Source organism: Ptychodera flava, chromosome 20 (genome assembly GCF_041260155.1).
Source record: "Ptychodera flava strain L36383 chromosome 20, AS_Pfla_20210202, whole genome shotgun sequence".
Taxonomy (NCBI): Eukaryota; Metazoa; Hemichordata; class Enteropneusta; family Ptychoderidae; genus Ptychodera; species Ptychodera flava.
Window position 1 is genome coordinate 196,787 of NC_091947.1, and position 20,366 is coordinate 217,152.

Genomic DNA, 20,366 nt, shown 5'->3' on the forward strand with positions numbered 1-20,366 from the left:
AAAACTTTAATCAAAATAACATAAGATGGCAACTTTGTCGTTCCTGATAAAAACAGAAAATGAAATAAAAGTTTATATAATCCCATCATAAAATCCACTACAAAAATATTAAGTATTGCCCTTGATTTTACATCTTTGTAAGTCTGTTACTCTGGTGCCTGGAGACATAATCTTGACAGGAACATCTCCAGGTGTAGGCGTCTTCAAGAAACCAAATCCTATCTATCTCAAAGTAAGACGTTTATGAATATCCTGAATTTTCACTTGCTGTTGTTCAATTTCTCTATGTTCACTGTGTGCTTTCACAGTCACAGAGTGATAAGCTGTTTGGAGACTAACCTGAAATGAACTGCCTAAGTCTGACCCCCTACTTAACCATTTGAATCCCTACACAAATGAACCAGTTGATTTCTGACCCTCCAGTGACCTTTGGCATCAAAGGAGATTAAATCTGAAACAGAGCAAATGTCAGTAGCATGCTAATCATCATGTTTGTTCTGTGACGAACATGCATGTTATAAAGGCATTATTTTCCTGGAATATCTCCTATTTGCAATATTTACTGTATTTGGCACAGTCGTCTTGATTTTCCAGTGTACGACATCTGTGAGTAACTATATCTGTCCACTGCAGGGACCATAGAAATGTTTAACTTGTTTCTTTAAAGTTTATCCACAGTTCCTCCACCTATCGGGGGGACTGTGGTTTTTCCTTCATGTGTTTCAGCAAGATTGAAGCCAACCAAAGATTGAAACCAACAGATCAGACTGCTGTTATTATCTTATTTATGGATGCAAGAAATGTAGCCTTAGCAAATGTGGCCATGTTTCTGTAATAAGCCTGCAGATATGTTTATGAAAAGTACAACATTATACATGTATATCATATTTGTTCGTACAGAAAATCATAAAAAATTGTGAAGTGGAACATATTTGAGCTTTTAGCTATCAATACTTTCATTATGCTCAAATCAAGTATGATGATTTGGTTGACCGGTTGATCAAGTTTTTGAGGAAAAGGGACCGGTACAATAATACTCATGTTAGCAATTTTAAATTCAACAAAAGTGTCGTATTTTTTCTTTTTACAAGGTTACATACAGTATATGCATAGTACTATATTGAGGACAGTTTTGCCATTTTTTACATTTTTAATGAACTTAAATGAACTCTCAAAGTGTAAATTATTCTCTGGGATTTAATTTTGCTGTTATCACTGATAAATGAAGTCTAAAAAATTTGATCCTGGTGAAGAATGAATAGCAGCAGATCGTATGTCCTAATGAAAATGTTCTCAAACACGGAGATAATGAAATTAAATATCAGTGATAATATCATACCAGTATATTGATGGGGCAAACACTGCAATCAGATTGCTCGAAATTTAAAAATAACCATGCTAAATTCGCAATATAGCATGGTTGAAACAGTCACTAGCTTCTAGCTAGAGAAAAATGCCTTTTTTAATGTTTCATGCCAGAATTTCAATTTGATATTATGATATCATAGCGATAAACCACCTTAGCGACGTGTATACCACTTGATGTTGACTAGCTCACTTAATAGCTGCACTCGCTTTTGCTCATGCATATATGTCGTGAAATGGTCAATATTTCATTGTATACCTTCGCTGGCTGTGTTTCATTGCTTGAATATTGAAGTGTTTGTATTAATCTCCTAGCAAAAGTCAATTGTTAATTCTTTGCTTGAGAAAGTGTTTTTTATACTTTTGTGAATGACCGTGCCCTTGGCTTTGAATACGAGGTTGTACATGTTACGCTAGGGTATTTGATTCCGGATAAAAGACCTCCGGAGTGAAAAGTAGCATATTTGTGTGATTACTTCCCGCCAAATATCCTCACTTGCCCTTTATAACCTCTAAATCATTAATATATAAGATGCAAATTTTGATGAATGACGATTTCTACAAATATTTTTGGATGGCTCAGCTCATTCTGTGGAAAATAACATTGGGTCAAAGACTCTCTTCTCACACAAACCTTTGTTTGGTTCTTTTTTTAGAGTAGCGATGTTGTGGAGTGTAAAATCGATGGCATTGGAACGCTGACAAATAAGATAATCTGAGGCAATATGGTCAAACAGAACTAGCTGAACCATATTCAAAAAACTATTATCTTCCCCAAATCATTCAAACTTACAGTATTTTTAACATGTCCATCCATTGTATTTACGCACAATCTGTTTTTGTTTCTGGCCAAATGTGCCTGTGAACTTGATAACCTTAGGAAGTAATTGAATATGAACCCGTACGCAGACTAAATATGAAGTGTTATGTACAAAAAAGAGTTCAATAGACGATGAGTAGAATCATATCAGTATTTGGTTTTAACTGAGGCATATTCACAGTAATCCTGCAATCCAGGCGTCATGCAGTGTATGTTGTTAGTTCGTTCAATAGTATTTTCTCTCATTGAATTATGTTGGTATTCAACCATTCTGTGTGAACTGTGGAATAGCCAGTTCATTAGTTCTTTTACCTGTTCTAATCAGTGCGCTATAGTATATAAAGCGTACATTACTTATAGAACTTTTTAGCCGAAGGGTATTTGCAGGGTATATTATAGAAGACTTTGGCAGTTTACACAGTGGCCAACATTTTTCGCTATGGTTAGAAAATACACATCATATTTTTTTGCATCTTAAATTCGTGTCATTTTTTGATAACAATCTGTTGTACAATACAAAGTAAATCAGTATGTTTTTGTTGTTTTGAGTATTTGTACAGATGCAGCCTCAGCAATGCACTATGGTATAACCTGGAAAAGGTCTGTAGAATTGGTAGCCACAGACTTAGAGAACCTCATGATTTGCTCTGTGTCTCCGCACATTCATAGCAATGGGAAATAAGTTTGTGGGAGTACTAGCCTGATCCATATCATACACTCTTGTACTTCTGAATGTTACATCTAGGCAGGCACCCATGCTTTCTACAGAACGCATGAACTTCCTGTGCAATGTCATAAATTGCAAGACACATTATGGTTTTAAAATAAAATTTGGCTTTATGTGAACAAATTAGGATGTAAAGTGTCAATGACAAGGTTCCTTCATAATAATATTAAAAGTTGACAACATTTATACTTAAAGCTCATGCTTTGCAAGAAAGGTAGATCTTTGTTATTTCATTGTAATAAACAACATCAAGAATAGTTTCAAACTGTTTAATGAAGGACAAATTGTTTTCCTTTCACATCTCATCAATGATGTCAAGTTTTCCACATTGGTCTACTGCCAATTTATGACAAACTCTTGTTTTGATATTGCATAAATACATACGTTTCTATACTTTTGAAGGTGTTAGGTCTATCCAAGTTGTGCTGAAATTGACAAGCAACAGTAAACAGAATATTTGCAAGATCTGTTTTCTCATTATGATACTACTCAATAATTAGACGATTCTTACAGAATTCAGTTTGCTTCTCTGAATGGACTTGCCTGGTTAATTCCTTGTTAGACAGGAACTATTCAATTCCAAGAGTTTCATTTCGTTATCAAGTTGAACGCCGAAAAGCCAGAACGTTTCGCTTGAAACGCCTTAGTAAAAAGAAATATTTCAAACATCGAGCAGAGAGGGCGCTAGACCGCCAAAATAGAGCAGCATTGATCTGAAAGTCATCCAGCATTTTTACTTCAGCCAATTCCTAATTTGAATATTTAATTAACTTTCCTAATAAGGGTTATCTTAATTGACCGTACAAAAATTGAGGAAACTTACTTTGTACATGGAAGATACTATGATACAACGTTATTGAAAGTCATTAAGCGTTTTCACTTAAGCCAATTTGTGATTTACATATTTAATGAATTTTCCTTAATAGGGCTATATGGTTATTTGTTTTTGTAGTGCCAACTTTGCACTTAAACTCCTGATTGGTGAAAGAATGGTTAAAAGTTTCATAGGAAAAGTGTGAGCAAAGGTTTAAGTCTTTCACTTTCGAGGCCCACAATACCTTAAAAGAGACATTCACCGAAAGGGGTAATTGGACAGCTTTTCAATACTGTAAGATAGTAGACGAGCCAAGTCCTTAGTGCTTTTACCCCATAGAAGTTATATCTGTCTTTGGCAAGACTAGCAAAATATCTATCTGGTCTTTTGTAGGGCTTATAGTGTTGGGGTAGACTTGGAGCATTGACTTTTTTCAGTCTGTTCTTTACTACTCTACTTATCTGTTGTTTGACAAGCAATATGGACAGATTTTCTTCAGACTGAGAAGCTGTTTTGCACAATTTGTCAATAGCAAGCAATTGTTGTTTATCAGCACTATTTAGTAAGTGGGTACTGAAAACCCTTTTGAGCCAATGCTTTCGAGTTGTGTGGGTAGGCATAGTGATCTTTGCATAGGACTTGTACTTGATTAAGTAAATTTTACTTTAATTACAAACCTGTTCAGTGGTAGGAAACAGCGCCTGGAAATTGATGATGTTGTTTCTGACAACTTTATTAGAAACTTGTATAAATCTGAAACAAGTCAGTACATAGTACGATTCCTTTGACCATGCAGCGCCTGAAGGAAAAATAACATAAAAACAATGTAACTACATTCTGCAATATTTCAGAAAGGGTGAATAGTCATAGTATTACAGTGTTTCATCTAGATAGGGTGATGGGGGTTCACCCTCTTTTGGCATGTTGGCACCCTCTAGGATTTGCCAAGGGGTGACAAGCACCTCTGAAATGATGTATAGTCACTCATTGGAAACTTAACATTCCCTCTAGCCAGAGTAGAATTCTCCTTTAATATTCTAGAAAATGGGGCAACCCCCCCCCCCCCCCGTTTATTCCGACCTACATGAAACACTGGTATTATCAAGGCAACTTCTTCAGAAAATACGACTTAGGACTTGCCAAAGAACAGCACCACTGAAAATACCTAAATATTTGACGTACGGCTGCTAGCCACGGCGATCATTGCCACCGAGTACGAAAACTCACTCAAAAACAAAGTTACGAAACACAAACAACTAATATTTTACAAACGGTTATTTAAAGACTTGACCCAGGCAAAGTTGTCAAAGTAAAATTTTCACCATAGTCAATAAATGCAGAACTAGGTCAATCTTCCTAGTGTAAACGCGACGATGCGACGCTATGTACTTGTAAACAAATCAGTGCGACGCCATCTTGGATTTTAGCGCGATCGTGGAATCACAACCATTTTTTGAAACGGCTAGAGATACGATTAAAAAGTCTTGATATGACAAAAATTATTTTGACCGAATTATAAACGTGACGAATCGTTCAAAAATGTTTTTATTCCGGCACCTTGCAGTCAGGAATGAAAATGACGCAGTGCTAAATTAACCCTAAAATCAAGTTGTACAGGTGGATCAACGACCACAATTTATTCAAGTTCTCGAAAAAGCACTCTAAATAGTGCGTAAAAAGACCCAAACAGCACAGCTTTCATGGAAGGAAGATCTTTGGAGTTAATTTTGACTGACAAACTTACCGTCTTATAGCTAATTCTGTGAAGTTATGATCTCGGGAAAATCAGCGTAACGGTCTAAGTCAGTACAGTGGTAGTGACGCTTATTTGAAAGAAAATTTCATTAGCATATGCAAATATACGACCCGCGTTCTCGTGTGATAGAGATTGATTTAACAAGTTGTTGTTTTGGGCATGGCGGAGACACTTTAAATGGCTTGCTCAAGGCAGTACAGGCGGTCAGTCAGATTAAAAATGAAAGTGAAAGTGAAACTTGATAAGAAGGTATGATTTGTTGACTTCCAAGAATCAAGTCAAATTCATTATACTGCATAATTGTGGACACATCATGCCAATGTGATAGAGTTTTTTGGGATTTCGGCGTGAAGCCGCAACATCATAAACCAAGTCTTGGCGGACACTCCTGTGGGACTTTGGACACCGCAGAAGTGGTTCTCAGGCTTCAAACAAACCTGCCTTCTTCCTTTGAACAGCATTTCTTGGACAAGAATTGAAACGAGTTTTTAATAATCTCTCTTAATCCTTGAAATCGTTCTAATTAAATTCTGATTAATGTATGATCTGAAATGGGTCTATAAGGGATTTAATCTAGTGCCATCCAACTGGCGGCAAATTCTCTTGTTTGGATATTTATAATCAGTTGCCGTCGCTATGCTAATTTGCGCTATAATATCTTTTCTTTCGAGTTTCCACCTGTCCACCTGTCGAATTCGGTATCCATTCAAATGAATGCAGAAGATGACAAATGAGGTCACTTTCTGCATTCTAATAATTGCAGACGGTGACGTCAGTTGTATGTTTTTGTACTCAACGGTGTAATTGTGCCAACACATACACGGATTTCGAGTTACGTTAGGCCTAAGTGGAATGCGTATGTCTACAATCGAGCATTTTTACTTCTCCGATAATGTAAGAACAGAGAAACTGCAAGGAAAACGTTGTAGTGTTTCATAGAGACTGTCAAATCAAGTTAAGGCCGTTCGTAGTTATTGTGTTTAATTCTGTCTATCATGTCTCAAGACTCAGTAAAAAGGCCTTCGAAAATATTAAAACTGTTATTGTGGTGTTTTTGGAAAACATGGTGTGGCGATACAGAACTCAAATTTGTCATGAAGGCGTTTACCAAGATCTTGACGATGTTCGATCTGTTATAATATCGATGACACTTGTAGATATATACGGAATGCCAACAATAGGCTTAAACAACATTGACGACAAACCTACCCTGCAATATTCTATAAACAAATATTACGTCATTTGTTTGCTTTGAGTTTTCAGTCACTTTCTTATCGTATTATTTCGTCGATGGAAAATCAAGTGATAGAAGGGCAAGAAATTCAATTACCCTTATTTACCCCAACAAAAATAGATTTCCAATATATTTCGTTTCGCACTGATTGAATATCTCCTGCTTTTTTTCAAATTTAACACATATCTGGTGATTGACATTCAACAGTTTAAAATGAAGTACATTGAACACTTGTTCGATCAAAGATCCGTTCCCAAATAAGATGAATTTTGTTTCATAGCTTATCTTTCTATCAAAATGTGATTGCTCTAGCTGTTTTAGTCCTTGCGGTACGGGATACATGCACTGTATCAGTATACATGTTTCTGCACGCTCACAGGATACTGAAGTGTTTACAGAACTTTCACTATCGTTTGTTGAAAATTGCGGTCTATTAAACGTTCACAACCGGTGTCAACAGCTTTGCTGGTTTGGAAGGGGTGTCGATTCAGTGCAGCTTGTGTTCGCCGAAATGTGTTTCTGTCAGTGTCACCGCGTAGCCGTAGAGCTGACAAGTAACTCGGTAATGCATGCTATCAATGCATCAAACATCGCCGCATTTGTGCTAAAAGTTCCATCCTTATATCTACTGAAACCACAAAAACCGTGTTGTACATGTCTCTGGCCGATGATAAATACATGTACGTGCTTACAAGAAAAACTTTCCACTGTCAGTCTAAATATTTTCGAGGCGATCGCAACGTGCTGATGACTGTAGCTGCATGTACTCAACTATAATTGTATCGTGTTTCTATGGGTGCATACGCGCAATGGGGATATGAACGGGCAGGCCGATCTTCGTGTGTACAAATCGCATTGCATCATGGGTACTTTCACGTGCCGTGCATACCTTATGTGCTCAAAATATCAATTGAAGTATGTTTATTCCTAATTGTATTCGAGTATAGCAAATAAGCGAGCAACTTATAAAGCGCTCTCACCGCTATAGTATTAAACCCACGGTCTCATGTAATTGAAAACTGATTAAGCAAATAAGTAATCGATGATTTTTTTGTGAAAATGAGTGGTGAGGTGAAAAGCGCGTTCAATAACCCTCGCTGGATTACAAGAAGAACCTGTATCTCTACATCAAAGATTTTAAATTTTGTGCTCATGAGACACAGTACGCCCATGCCTGACGAATATTTAGAAAAAGAACATTTTTGAATCGCCATCTTACCTCAGACATGAAAAACCAACTTAAATTCTGTCCATCACACGCTCCATTCTCCAGGATTTTTGCCGGTGCAGGCGGAACTACGTATACAGTGACACTGTCCTTTGTGTGATCAGCAGGAAGCCCTAGCCCAAGTGTATCCTGCCTTCTGCGTTGCAATGCAGGGTATTGACAATAGGCGATCAGCGAAGAGGATTGTCGTTGAGTCAGTTTGACATTTACTTTCGTTTTGTGCGGCGAATGCAGGGTTACAGCCTGTACCAAGGAAACAGCGACGACGTGAGTAAAACGCCCTCAGTGTTGTTACCTTGATTGTACTTCCAGGTGACAATAATTTCAGAAAAATTATGCATTTCTCAGAACTATACTTTCTTGATTCAAGTAAAAGTTCGTTGCTAAACGAAAAAAAATTCCAGCTTGACTTTTCCTTTTATTTGCTTTAGCCGATCTCTTACTCATACCTCTGTCCGCCCAAGCAGGGCAAGCTTTGAAAATGTGAACATTTCGGTGTTACATTGTTTAGTATACAAGACACAACTTACTTGTACATGTATCTCGTTCCAGGATCGAAATAAGTTGCAGTCGACTAGATATTGATGCACAACAATTTGACACAAGCTAGGTGAAATCGTCCAGGGTCGCAGGCATTAAGCATCGCTAATGTTGAATAACCCTCCGATCTCCCCACATTTCCCCAATTCATTTGACAACGTTATAAATTTTCAGATGTATCACAAGTTGTTGCATCTGACTGACCGGAAACGAAAAGGAGGGACTGGTTGGACGTTTATGAGGTGACAATGTGTATTACTGGACGAACAGATTTGTTGTTCAAAGACGAACAGTAACGGACTTTGCTCTCCCTGTCATGTTGACTTGATTTAGCGGCAAAACATGAAATTTCAAAAGTGAAATGCGTCAATTACCTACCACGGAGTTGCATGGGGGTAATATATTTTTTTACCTCTCGGGTGTTGTAAGTTGAACTAGGCATACATGAAAAAATTACACTGAATGCTCTTGAACATTCTTATCGGAACAGAAGTCAATTAGGTAACTATGATGGACGGGGTATATTAAAAGCTCGAAAATCTCGTATATCAGTCATAATTTACTCTTCATACCTTATTTAGTTGACTTCGAGACGCGAATCTTACAAATGACAGTGCGAGGGGATAACAATTCACCCCCAAAACGACTTTGTTATAGCAGCAACGAAACGGCCAGCGGTTAACCACAGACAAAGAAAATTTATCTGTCTGTTCTCATGGTCAGAAACCCTAGCATTTACAATTATTTTCAAGAAGAGCTTTTAGAGGTGTGAAAAGCTTAGATGAACCTTCGTGTGAACTTCGGAAAGGCGACGACACGCCCACCTGCAACTTTTACTTGCTGATAACTATCTACAGCGCGTGGGGCGTGGCATAGACACATTAAATTGATTGCTTAACCCTTTCACCCCCAGTTCCCTGTATACAGGTCCAACTTTACCATAGAAAACACTGGATTTTGGGACAAACCATGGTGGTGAAAGGGTTAAACTCCAAAGTCCCCTACAAAAGGGGGATTATAGTAAGACTATGCAGATGTGAAAAAGCCACGCTACGGGTAAGACGCACTCGATTTGCTCCGAGATTTCCAGAAATTCGACGGGTGAACGGCGTTAATTTCCGTCCAATCTCATACATGACACCTGTGAATGTATAGCGACTGCCTTTATGTCGAAAAAACGTTGAAAAACACTGTTATTTAATACAGAGAACGCATATTTTCACAAAGCGTGGGTCCAGAATGTCCATTTGACCTCTGTTCTAAATGTTAATGTATGCTGCCAATCATGATTACTCAAATTCAAATTGCGGCCTGGGCGATCTTGATCCCTGCCGAGCACAACTAACAAAGCGTACTGACTTATCACTAAAATCACCGTTATGTACCTAAACATACGTATACACAGCCACATACAACGTACACGATAAGACACATGTAATGAACACGCAAGAAACGGCATTTTCTTTTTGGAGTGATTGGTGGTCTTGAAAAAACGTTTTGTATGTGTTCCTGTAAAAAGTTATGAACATTGAGAGTCTTCACACGTCGTTTTGAAGGCAATCAAAATTTCATTTCTTCCTTCAGGCATCGAAACTGAATCTTTTCACTCACAGTTTGAGGAAGTACCTTTGGCATTGTGACAAGTTTGGTCATTGTTTATAGATTACTAGTAGTTTCCTTTTGTTGAAGTTTCTGGCTTACATATCGTGAACAGCAAGCAGCGTATATAGTATTCAAATATGCAGGCTCATATAGCATTGCGAATATAAAGAGTCACTCAGTCACGATAAATGTGAGGGGGGTCATTCAAAAACTTGAAAAATACAAGAGGGGGTTGCTCAAATTGTGGAGAGAAAGAAGGGGGTTTTTACTCAATTTTTGGTGCAAAATGAATTGAAACCCTCTCAGATTGCATCATTTCACATATCAGTTTTCTCAAAATTTTCAGTGCGAGAGGGGGACACCCTTTCGCGCTCTCCCCCATGGGGTACGTGTTCTCACAGTTTTACTCAGTAAAGTTACAAATGGAAACACCTCTCATATTGCACAAGACTGCACCATTGCATACATCAATTTCTCAATTTTTTACACAAGAGACAGTACAACCTCCTCTGACACTTTCCTCCTCAACTTCCCATGTGTTCTCCCCGCTGTACTTTCAAATTCTGCCTTGTCAGATATCTTAGTGAAAACCGTGTCATGACAGCCATCCAAATCAAACAATACTATACGGCTGGATACTGGTCATAGCGTGAGTTTTTATATCTACATTTTATTGTAACTTTGAATTTCATTTTTGTTGGTTTCATCTTTTTCAACTGTCATGAGATAACCGATGATAACCTTGCAGGGTACACCGGGATATGAAAGGTCTTTACTATTGATGTATATTTTGTAAATTTTACAAATACATGCCTTGATATTTAACTTTTCGAAGTGAGGGGGTGAGTCAAAATTTCTGTGTTAGAGAGGGGGATTACTCAAATTCATCAGGGTTGGCAGGGGGGTTACTCGAAATTTCAAAGTTTCCCAATGAAATTCCTCAGACCCCCAGGCCGTAAATAATGGTGGCTCCCTAAAAGCATAACAAGCGATGGCGAATCGAGTGTGTGCTATCAAGCGTTTTATTTTGCAGTGTCTATCTTATCCCAACCCCCATGGTGCGGTATCGAACCCATCAAAACAGTGATGCGTACAATTTGTGTGCTGAGTCTTCAACTTTGTAGTGAATGAAGTAGTGTCACAGAGAACAGTCATTGCCAATGTGATGCTACCTGTGAGAAAGACAGAAGTTAGCGGTTACCACAGGGGACCCAGAAATATGGTTGTTGATGTTTGTATTGTTGTTTATGTTTATATTAGTCGTGTTGTTGTTGTTGTTTACCATTAAATTCAACGAGCATAACTACTGTGTTGTTGTTGTTTCAAAACCAGTACGGTTATAGGGACCGTGTTCAAATGTAATGTAGATATCATAAGAAACAGTATAAGGACACTTACATTGTTTGACGCGAGTACACTCTCTTCAGTTTGTCAGTACTCAAATCGATCGCAACGGAGACCCGAGCATCATTATATTGTCAGGATTTAGTACAAATTTCTATTGGTTACAGTTGACAACTTACAGAGCCGTTTTTATTTCTGTCCGAGTTTCAATCTCGGCATTCCCAACTTTTGCATAGCAACCCTTGCTATGTCCATTTTCAGTGACCTTTCCTCAACCTCACAGGCTTTAAATTTATATGCAACATCTTGCAAAAACAACACGCATTCTCTCTCTCTCTCTCTCTCTCTCTCTCTCTCTCTCTCTCTCTCTCTCTCTCTCTCTCTCTGTACAGATAGATTCGTACTTAGGGAGACACATAACAATTTAGGGAAACAAATCGGAATGTTAAAGTTTTAGACAAACGCGAATGATATGCAGTGACTTAAAAAATCTTTTCAGATGTTTCAAAAAAAGTCGTATGAATTAGAACTATTGCCTTAAGTTAAAACACCTGTGTCTCCCTAATTTGGTGTTCCTCAGTTATCGCTCATTTTGAGAACACAGCGCCCAGTGATCGAATATCGATTAGGGCATTTAAGAAAATTATTTACATTTACTTGCATTTGAACAAAGCTAGTAGTACAAATTGTAACCCAATATGCCATGTAACGTAACAAATAAACAAACGCATAAACAAACAAATAGACAGACAAACAAAAACAAACGCAATAACAAACAAATAAACAAACAAGGAGCCTGAGTCCCATGTGTTTTACTGTGCTGTTGCAGTGCTTTCCCCCATTTAACGTTTTCCAAATTTTATTTCAACCAGCTTTCTGACGATCATAACTTTTCTGACAAACGCATGACAGCAATATACAGTCTACTTACTTTTTAATTTATACTTTCGTACAAAATCAAGCCCTTCAGAAAACCCAGCAACATTGCAAATGACCACACAATTGCATTCTGAATATTTCGTGCCCTGACCAAAAATTGGGTTGACTTCGGCTTCACTACTCTTCATTTCGTCACAGAAGTGAGACAGAACACCTCTCCAAGTCACAACACCGTGTTTGATGTCGGCACTCTCAACTTAAACTCTCTTTATTCTTTATTAATCGAGAACGTGCTCATAAAAGAAAAATACAAGAAAAAGACAAAATATACTGAGAAAAATAGAAAGCGGGACATACTCTCCACACAGAAAGCAAGTAAAAACTAAGTTTAAGAAACAATCTGAAAAATGTTGCGCCAAAAGTTGCTGTGTCGAATTAATTCAAAGGATAAAAGTGCTACGATCAGGTGATTTTTGCTTTCCGTCCAACCGACGAAGAAATGAGCATGGGCAATCCGTTGTTCAATGTCATAATGCAATGACTGCACGGTTTCTGATATACTCAATCGGTGTCTAACAAGTAACAACAATATTCTTAAGTCGTTACTGTACGAAACTCTTACAGCATGGGCTCATAGTACCTGTTGTGTTAGTAACTTCGACTCAAAATGTCTGAGTTTTGGTCCGGCCTCGAGTGCGGTACTCGTCGTAGGCTCGGCGAGAGAGATGCGTGGGCGCCCGGCGAGCGCCCGACGTGGCCGTGTAAGGGTGTTAAAGATAGCAATATTGAATATACATTTTATAGGAGAGTATTCTCAACTAATTCCAGTCTAACATTACTACACCGGTCATAAACTGATGCATTATTCAAACACCAGAGTTACATGGTTTGATGTATAATTATCCATTCTTATTTTAAATGAAAATGTAATATCATATCAGCGGACATGATCTCCCCTTGTGGTGAAAGGCAGATCAATGCTGCTCTTTATCGTTGGCGGTCTAGCGCCCTCTCTGTTCGATGTTCGAAATATTTCTTTCTGCGAAGGCGTTTCCTGCGAGAAGTGCTGATTTTTCGGTGTTGTTGACGAAATTAAACTGTTGGAATTGAACAGTTCCTGTCTAACAAGGAATTCCCCAGGCAAGTCCATTCAGGAGACAAGATTTCATTCTGTAAGAGTCGTCTAATTATTGAGTAGTATCATAATGAGAGAACAGATCTTGCAAATACTCTGTTTACTGTTGTTTGTCGGTTTCAGCACAACTTGGATATACCTAACATCTTCAAAAATGTAAAAACGTATGTATTTGATGCAATATTAAAATGAGAGATTGTCACAAATTGGCAGCAGACTAACGTGGATAACTTTGGCACGATTGATGAGATGTGAATGGAAAACAATCTATCGTTCCTGAGTTGTAAAACTTACTCTGAAAATAGTCTGGTTTGTCACCAAAATTCTGCCTCTGGCTGTAATATACTGAATACAGGGTGACCTACATTTGTTAGCACGTACTACACGGCTTGGCTGAAAAATTGAGTCAGGGGCAAGACCACTGATGCAAGTGAATTTGATTTAATGATATACCTGCATGGAATGAAGCAGATATTGCCTGATGTACCAAAAATAAATGTTTCATTAAATAGTTTGAAACTATTCTTGATGTGGTTTACTAAAACCAAATAACAATAACGGTCTACCTTTCTTGCAAAACATGAGCTGGTAAGTATAAATTTTGTCAACTTTTAAGAGTATTAGTAAAGAACTTTGTCAATGACACTTTACACTTTGATATGCTCACACAGGCCAAGTTTTATTTTAAAGCCATAATGTTTCTTGCAATTTATGATAGTGCACAGGAAGTACATGTGTCTTTTAAAAAGCAAGGGTGCCTGCCTTGATGTAACATTACATGTACAAGAATGATATCAGTCAGACTAGTACTCCAACAAACTTATTTGCCATTGCTATGAACGTGCAAAGACACAGATCAAATCAAGAGGTTCTCTATTAAAGTCTGTGGCTACCAATTCGACAGACCTTTCCCAGGTTATCCCATAGTGCATTGCTGTGGCTGCATCTAACAGTCTGCACAAACATTCAAAACAACAAAAAGACACTGATTTTGTATTATACGACAGATTGTTATCCAAGAATGACACAAATTGTGATACCAAAAAACGTGTATTTTCTATCCATCAGTGAAAAAATATGGGCAAGGCTGTAAACTGCCAAAGTGTTCTATGAGTAACATACTCTGCATATACCCTTCGGTTAAAATGTTCTATGAGTAATGTATGCTTTATACAGCATAGCGCACTGATTCAAACCTGTAAAGGAGCTATTTCCTTGGCTTGTGAACTGGCTTACCAACATAATTCAATGAAAGAACCTAATATTGAACGAACTACCAAAATACACTGCATGACACATGGATTACTGAATTACGATGAATATGTCTCAGTTAAAACCAATATATAATGCAAAATGCAGGGCAGATGAATATTCCACATTGATGAAGAACATTAGCATAAAATTTCAATGCCGAAACAATGCTCTTTAATATAATTTGCATAAATTAATACTAATCTGCCCCGTATCTTGCACTAATAGAAAACCAAATATTCTGCTCATCATCTATTGAACTCTTTCTTGTCATATAGCACTTCATAAGTCTGCTGTTCCATTATGAATATAATTTGTATTTAAATTAATAAAACACTTCCTAGGGTTATAAACTTCACGGGCACATTAAAAACAAAAACAGATTGTGCGTAAATACAATGTACAAATGGAGGGACACAATCCAAAGACTGTAATTTTGAATGATTGTTGAAGATAGTTGTATTTGGAATAGGGTTCAGCTGGTTCTGTTTGACTTTATGTCCTTAAACTATCTTATTTGTCAGCGTTCCGATGCCATCTATTTCACACTCCACAACATCGCCTCTCTGAAACAAAAGCCAAACAAAGGTGTCTGTGAGAAGAGAGTCTTTGAGTCTATTACATTCCACAGATGAGCTGAGCCAAGTAAAAATATTTGTAAAAATCGTCTTCTAAATTCACACAGCAAATTTACGATTTAAAGGTTATAAACGGCAAGCAAGGGAATTTGGTTGCAGATATAAGACCTCTGGGGTGAAATTAACATATTTGGCAGGAGACCCTTGGGGTGAAAATTAGCATATTTAGCATATTTGGCGGGAACTAATCACACAAATACGCTAATTTTCACCCAAGAGATCGTATATCCAGAATCAAATACCCTGGTGTACCGTTAACAACGTCATATTCAAAGGGCACAGTCATCCACAGAGTATAAAACACTTTCTCAAGCAAAGAATTAACAATTGACATTTGCTTTGGAGATTAATGTAAACTCTTCAATATTGAAGCAATAAAACATACAATGAGATTTTGACCATTTCACGGCACATATGCATGAGCGATAGCGAGTGCAACTATGAAGTGGGCTGGTCAAAATCTAGCGGAATAAACGTTGCTAAGGTACGTGGTTTATTGCTATGATATCATAATATCAAATTGAAATTCTGGCATGAAACATTAAAGAGGCATTTTTCTCTAGCTAGGAACTAGTGCCTGTTTCAATGATGCTATATTGTGAATTCAGCATTGCTATTTTCAAATTTCGAGCAATCTGATTGCAGTGTTTGTGCAATCAATACACTGGTATGATATAATCACTGATATTTAATTTCATTATCTTGATGTTAAAGACATCTCCACTAGGACATACAATCTGTTGCTTTTCATCATTTTTCAAGGATTTAATTTTGCAGATTTCATTTATCAGTGATAAAAGCAAAATTCAATCCAAGGGAATAATTTATGCTTTTACAGTTCATTTAACTTCATTCAACATGTAAAAAATAGCAACACTGTCCCCATATACATGTAGTGTATGCATGCATGTTCGGTATATAATCTTGCAAAATGAAAAAAATATGTCAATGACGCTTTTATTAGATTGAATATGGCTTACATGAGTGTCATTGTACATGTCCCTTTTCAACAAAAACTTGATCAACTGGTCAACCAAATCATCATACTTGATAACAGCATGATGAAATTATTGCTGACTTGAGGCCTAAATCTGCCACTTCACAATGTTTTATGACTTATTTACGAACAAATATAGTATACATGTATCATGTTTTACTATTCACAAACAGATGTCTGCAGGCTTGTTAAAGAAACATGGCTACATGGATGCATTTCTTGCACCCTTAATAATCAGGTGCAGCCAACGAACAATGTACTTTTAAAGGGGTCTTTACTATGACAAGATATATTGTGCATGACAAGTAATGTGAACTGACTAATTTTAAGTCATGAGGGTAATTAATTAGCTGTTCATAATTTGCCCTCCCACTGAAAATTTTTCGACTTACCCTCCCGCACTCAAACTTCATTTTTACCCACTCCCCACTAATTTTTGCCTGTTTCCCCTCCCCACTGTCAATTTTTGAAGCTCCCCTGCCCTGGGGCGAAAAGCTTGCCGATTTCCCCTGCACTGCAAAAAATTCCCCTCAAATTTTGCATGTTTCCTCGGAAACACCATGGCTGAACTTCCCCTGACCCCGTTTTAAAAGTAGCTTCCCCTCTCCTCGTTTTTTCAGAGAAAGCCCTGTCCCCTGATAATCAACCGATATTTCAGCCCTGCCCGACAAAAACTAAAATTTTCTCCCCAGCAACCTAAAAATATGTCCCCTGCCCACGCAAAATTAAAATTTCCCCTGCCCTCGAAAATTGCTCCTGGAATAGCTTTTTTGATGATAGCTCCGTTGGCTGCACCTGAATAATAGCAGTCTGATCTTTTGATTTCAATTTTTGATCGGTTTCAATCTTGCTGAAGGATAAACTTTAAAGAAACAAGTTCAGCATTTCTATGGTCCCTGTAGTGGACAGATATAATATACTCACAGATGTCATACACTGGAAGTCAAGACGACTTTGCTACATATGGTAAATAGCACATATGGGATATTCCGGGAAAAGAACTACCTTTATGGCATGCATGTTTATCAGAGAACTTAACATGATGATTAGCATGCTACTGACATTTGCACTGGTTCAGATTTAATCTCCTTTGATGTCAAAGGTCACTAGAGGGTCAGAGGTCAACTGGTTCATTTGGGTATGGGATTCAAATGGTTAATTAAGGGGTCAGAGTTCAGCAGCTCATTTCAGGGTCAGTCTACAAACAACTTATCACTCTGAGACTGTAAAAGCACACAGTGAACAGAGAGAAATTGAACAACAGCATGTTAAAATCAGGATACTCATTAACGTCTTACCTTGAGATAGATAGGATTTGGTTTTCTGAAGACCCCTGCGCCAGGAGGTCTTCCTGTCAAGACTATGTCTCCAGGCACCAGAGTAATAAACCTACAAAGATGTAAAATCAAGGGCAATACTTAACATTTTTATCGTGGATTTTATTAGAGTATTATATAAATTTTTGTTTTATTTGCTGTTTTTATCAGGAACGAAAAAAGTTGCAAACCGATAATACGTTGATGTAAATTTTACTTCAGTTGACCTTTGTACGATTTTATGTTTAAACTTATGATCTGATTATAATAAGATTTGTTTACTTTCTGAAGGAATTCACAAAGTTTTTCAAACAAACACTTCAATAAATTACTAACATTCTTTGTTTACCTTACCTTTCACCTGGTATATATCAAAATCTGGGAAAGCATTCAATCAGGCTTATTTTGAAGCGTTTGGAGTAAATAAAGTTTTCACTATCTTGTATTTGCAAAAATCCAAATTTAATTTTCCCCGCAAGGTTAATACAGGGATGGCTTCATCTTGAATTCCAAATGAGGATAATTTTGTATCTCAGGTGGCAACATATGTGAAATTAAGCTTGATTTTTACTCTTGTTTTGAAAGAGAATGGTTGCAAGTTTCCTTGCTCAAAGTGGTGATGAAAGTTTGAGTCATTCAGTTTCCTGGTACGTGCTTTGAAAGTTTAACCACACTGTACTAAATACTCACTACTTTGTACACCACAATCGTGCTCTTGCAGATGAAACTGATGGAAACACCTACCTTGATATAAAGGACACCAAGGTTTCTGTTTTAAAGATGAGTTCAGAGTTGATCTGTGTTACTGTTTTGCATGGTCTGACCATTCACTCTACACCATATACCAAGCTTGTGAGGAACTGAAGGAAAAGAAAAGTTACCTCATAGTGCAATGGATGGAATATTACTAGTTGTAACATTGACAGTAGAGTTTCCCTACTGTCTATGATTCTCACAAGTGTTTAATACTGCGAAAAAAGAAGTAATGGCTTGATTTTGTGACGGAAAATCACTAAAAAAAAACATTTTTTCTTAGAAAAGTCTGTATTGGCTTTTCAAAAAAATCCCTAAAATCCTACATTTATGTAGACACCAACAGAAAATGTATCGTCTGAGGCCTACTCTAATTTTGGGAGACTTCACAGCCAATCGAGCCGATTAGATTAAGTAGACCAGGAAGACAACAAACACATACCTATACTTGTCATAGGAAAGCAATTGATGATGAGTTGCCAGACATTCTATATCCTGTAACATTGCATTATCAGACCATTTAAAGACTGTCATAATGAAATATCCTAAAAATTATCACCACAATTTGACAAATGAATTATTTAGTTGGATACACTCTGCATATCATTGAGTGTACACAAAGTTCATCTTGACAAATTTCACATTTTCCATTTTTGTGCTCAAAGCAAGAAATGTTTTTTGCTCATTTATCTATTTATGTATGTATTTCATTTATTTATTTATTTATTTATTTATTTATTTATTTATTTATTTATTTATTTATTTATTTATTTATTTATTTATTTATTAACAACAGGTTGATTAATTAACAGTCTAATTAATCAAATCAACTGGGGTAAAACATAACTACTTAAAATGCATCAAGGAGATAAAATTAACAAATGATGTGAACAGAAGAAAATTACATATGTCAAAGAAAATGTAAAATTATAATGTTGTTAAATATCTGGATGGTTTATTTATATCAAATTCGATTGTAACTATGTCTATCAGATTGATATAGATATATGCACAGTAGCAGGTCCAGAAAGAGCACTGTGCAATGTCTGACTGCAGAATGATAATTAGCACATGTCTGGGCTGAAAGATGTAATAGAGCAGAGGATTAGGAAATGAAACTGATATTGTCGTCTTCACTTTAATAATTGGTCCAAATGGAAAGAATCTCAAACACGAGTCAACTTTCAGTAGGATAGACACAAGCAGCATGCGAGCTATTTGATGAAGGGAAATTTGAATTGGACTGATGAATGCACTATTGACAAAACGTCAAAAGTGTTGTACTTTGAGGTCACAAAGAACATAAAGCTTCCAATTTACATTTTTAATAATACCTTGATATTCTTTCCTGCTTTTTCAATGACAATTACAAGTTCGACCTCCCAATCTGTGGCATCCGGATACAGTATATCATCTCCTGGCCCGATGATGCAGCTAGAGAACTTAGTGAAGATGAAAGGTTATGTTGGAATTGGTTTTCCTTGCTCTTCGTGGTGGTCTTTATAGTTTAGTCCGACACACACACAGTACTTTGTCCGGCCGTGTGGCAGGTGCCTGTATGGTAATTCCATCTCTCTTGACGATATTTTTACAAGATAACGCAGCCCTGCAAAAAAGTAAGAGAAAACCTTTAATACTGGTAAAACAACTGTCCTTCGAAAAACAAATGGGTGAAAGGCAGGGTTTTATACCCACGCCGGGGGGGGGGGGGGAGGGCTCAATAATGATAAACTTCTGTTTATATTCTAAAGAAGATCTAACACAGACTGTCAGGATTCTGTCATATCACAGAAAACAACTTTTAATGCATATACGGTAAATTACATTGTCAATCAAAAGGAATTACACAAAAACTGTTTATATGTTTATTTATTCATTTTGATCGAATTATAGAAGTTGATTTTATTTAGACATTCCCTGTCAAAATTGTTCATAATTGTTACAATTGCCTGGAAGTATTTTGTGGT

The 20,366-nt window shown here is 37.0% G+C and overlaps 1 protein-coding gene and 1 long non-coding RNA gene across 2 annotated transcripts; both read right to left on the bottom strand.

The window, feature by feature from the left end:
- Positions 1-257: 257 nt before the first annotated feature.
- On the bottom strand, positions 258-5,548 carry LOC139119621 (uncharacterized). The gene is made up of 3 exons (XR_011548954.1): positions 5,471-5,548; positions 4,404-4,525; positions 258-451 (listed from the first exon to the last, which is right to left on the bottom strand). It is a non-coding gene; the product is annotated as an uncharacterized lncRNA (long non-coding RNA).
- An 8,318-nt stretch (positions 5,549-13,866) lies between these two features.
- Positions 13,867-19,968, bottom strand: LOC139119677 (oxaloacetate tautomerase FAHD2A, mitochondrial-like). Its single transcript, XM_070683499.1, has 4 exons — positions 19,734-19,968; positions 18,391-18,506; positions 17,629-17,719; positions 13,867-15,261 (listed from the first exon to the last, which is right to left on the bottom strand). Exons 2-4 carry the CDS (start codon positions 18,471-18,473, stop codon positions 15,199-15,201), a joined length of 237 nt encoding a protein of 78 aa, XP_070539600.1. The 5' UTR covers positions 18,474-18,506; positions 19,734-19,968; the 3' UTR covers positions 13,867-15,198.
- Positions 19,969-20,366: the final 398 nt, after the last annotated feature.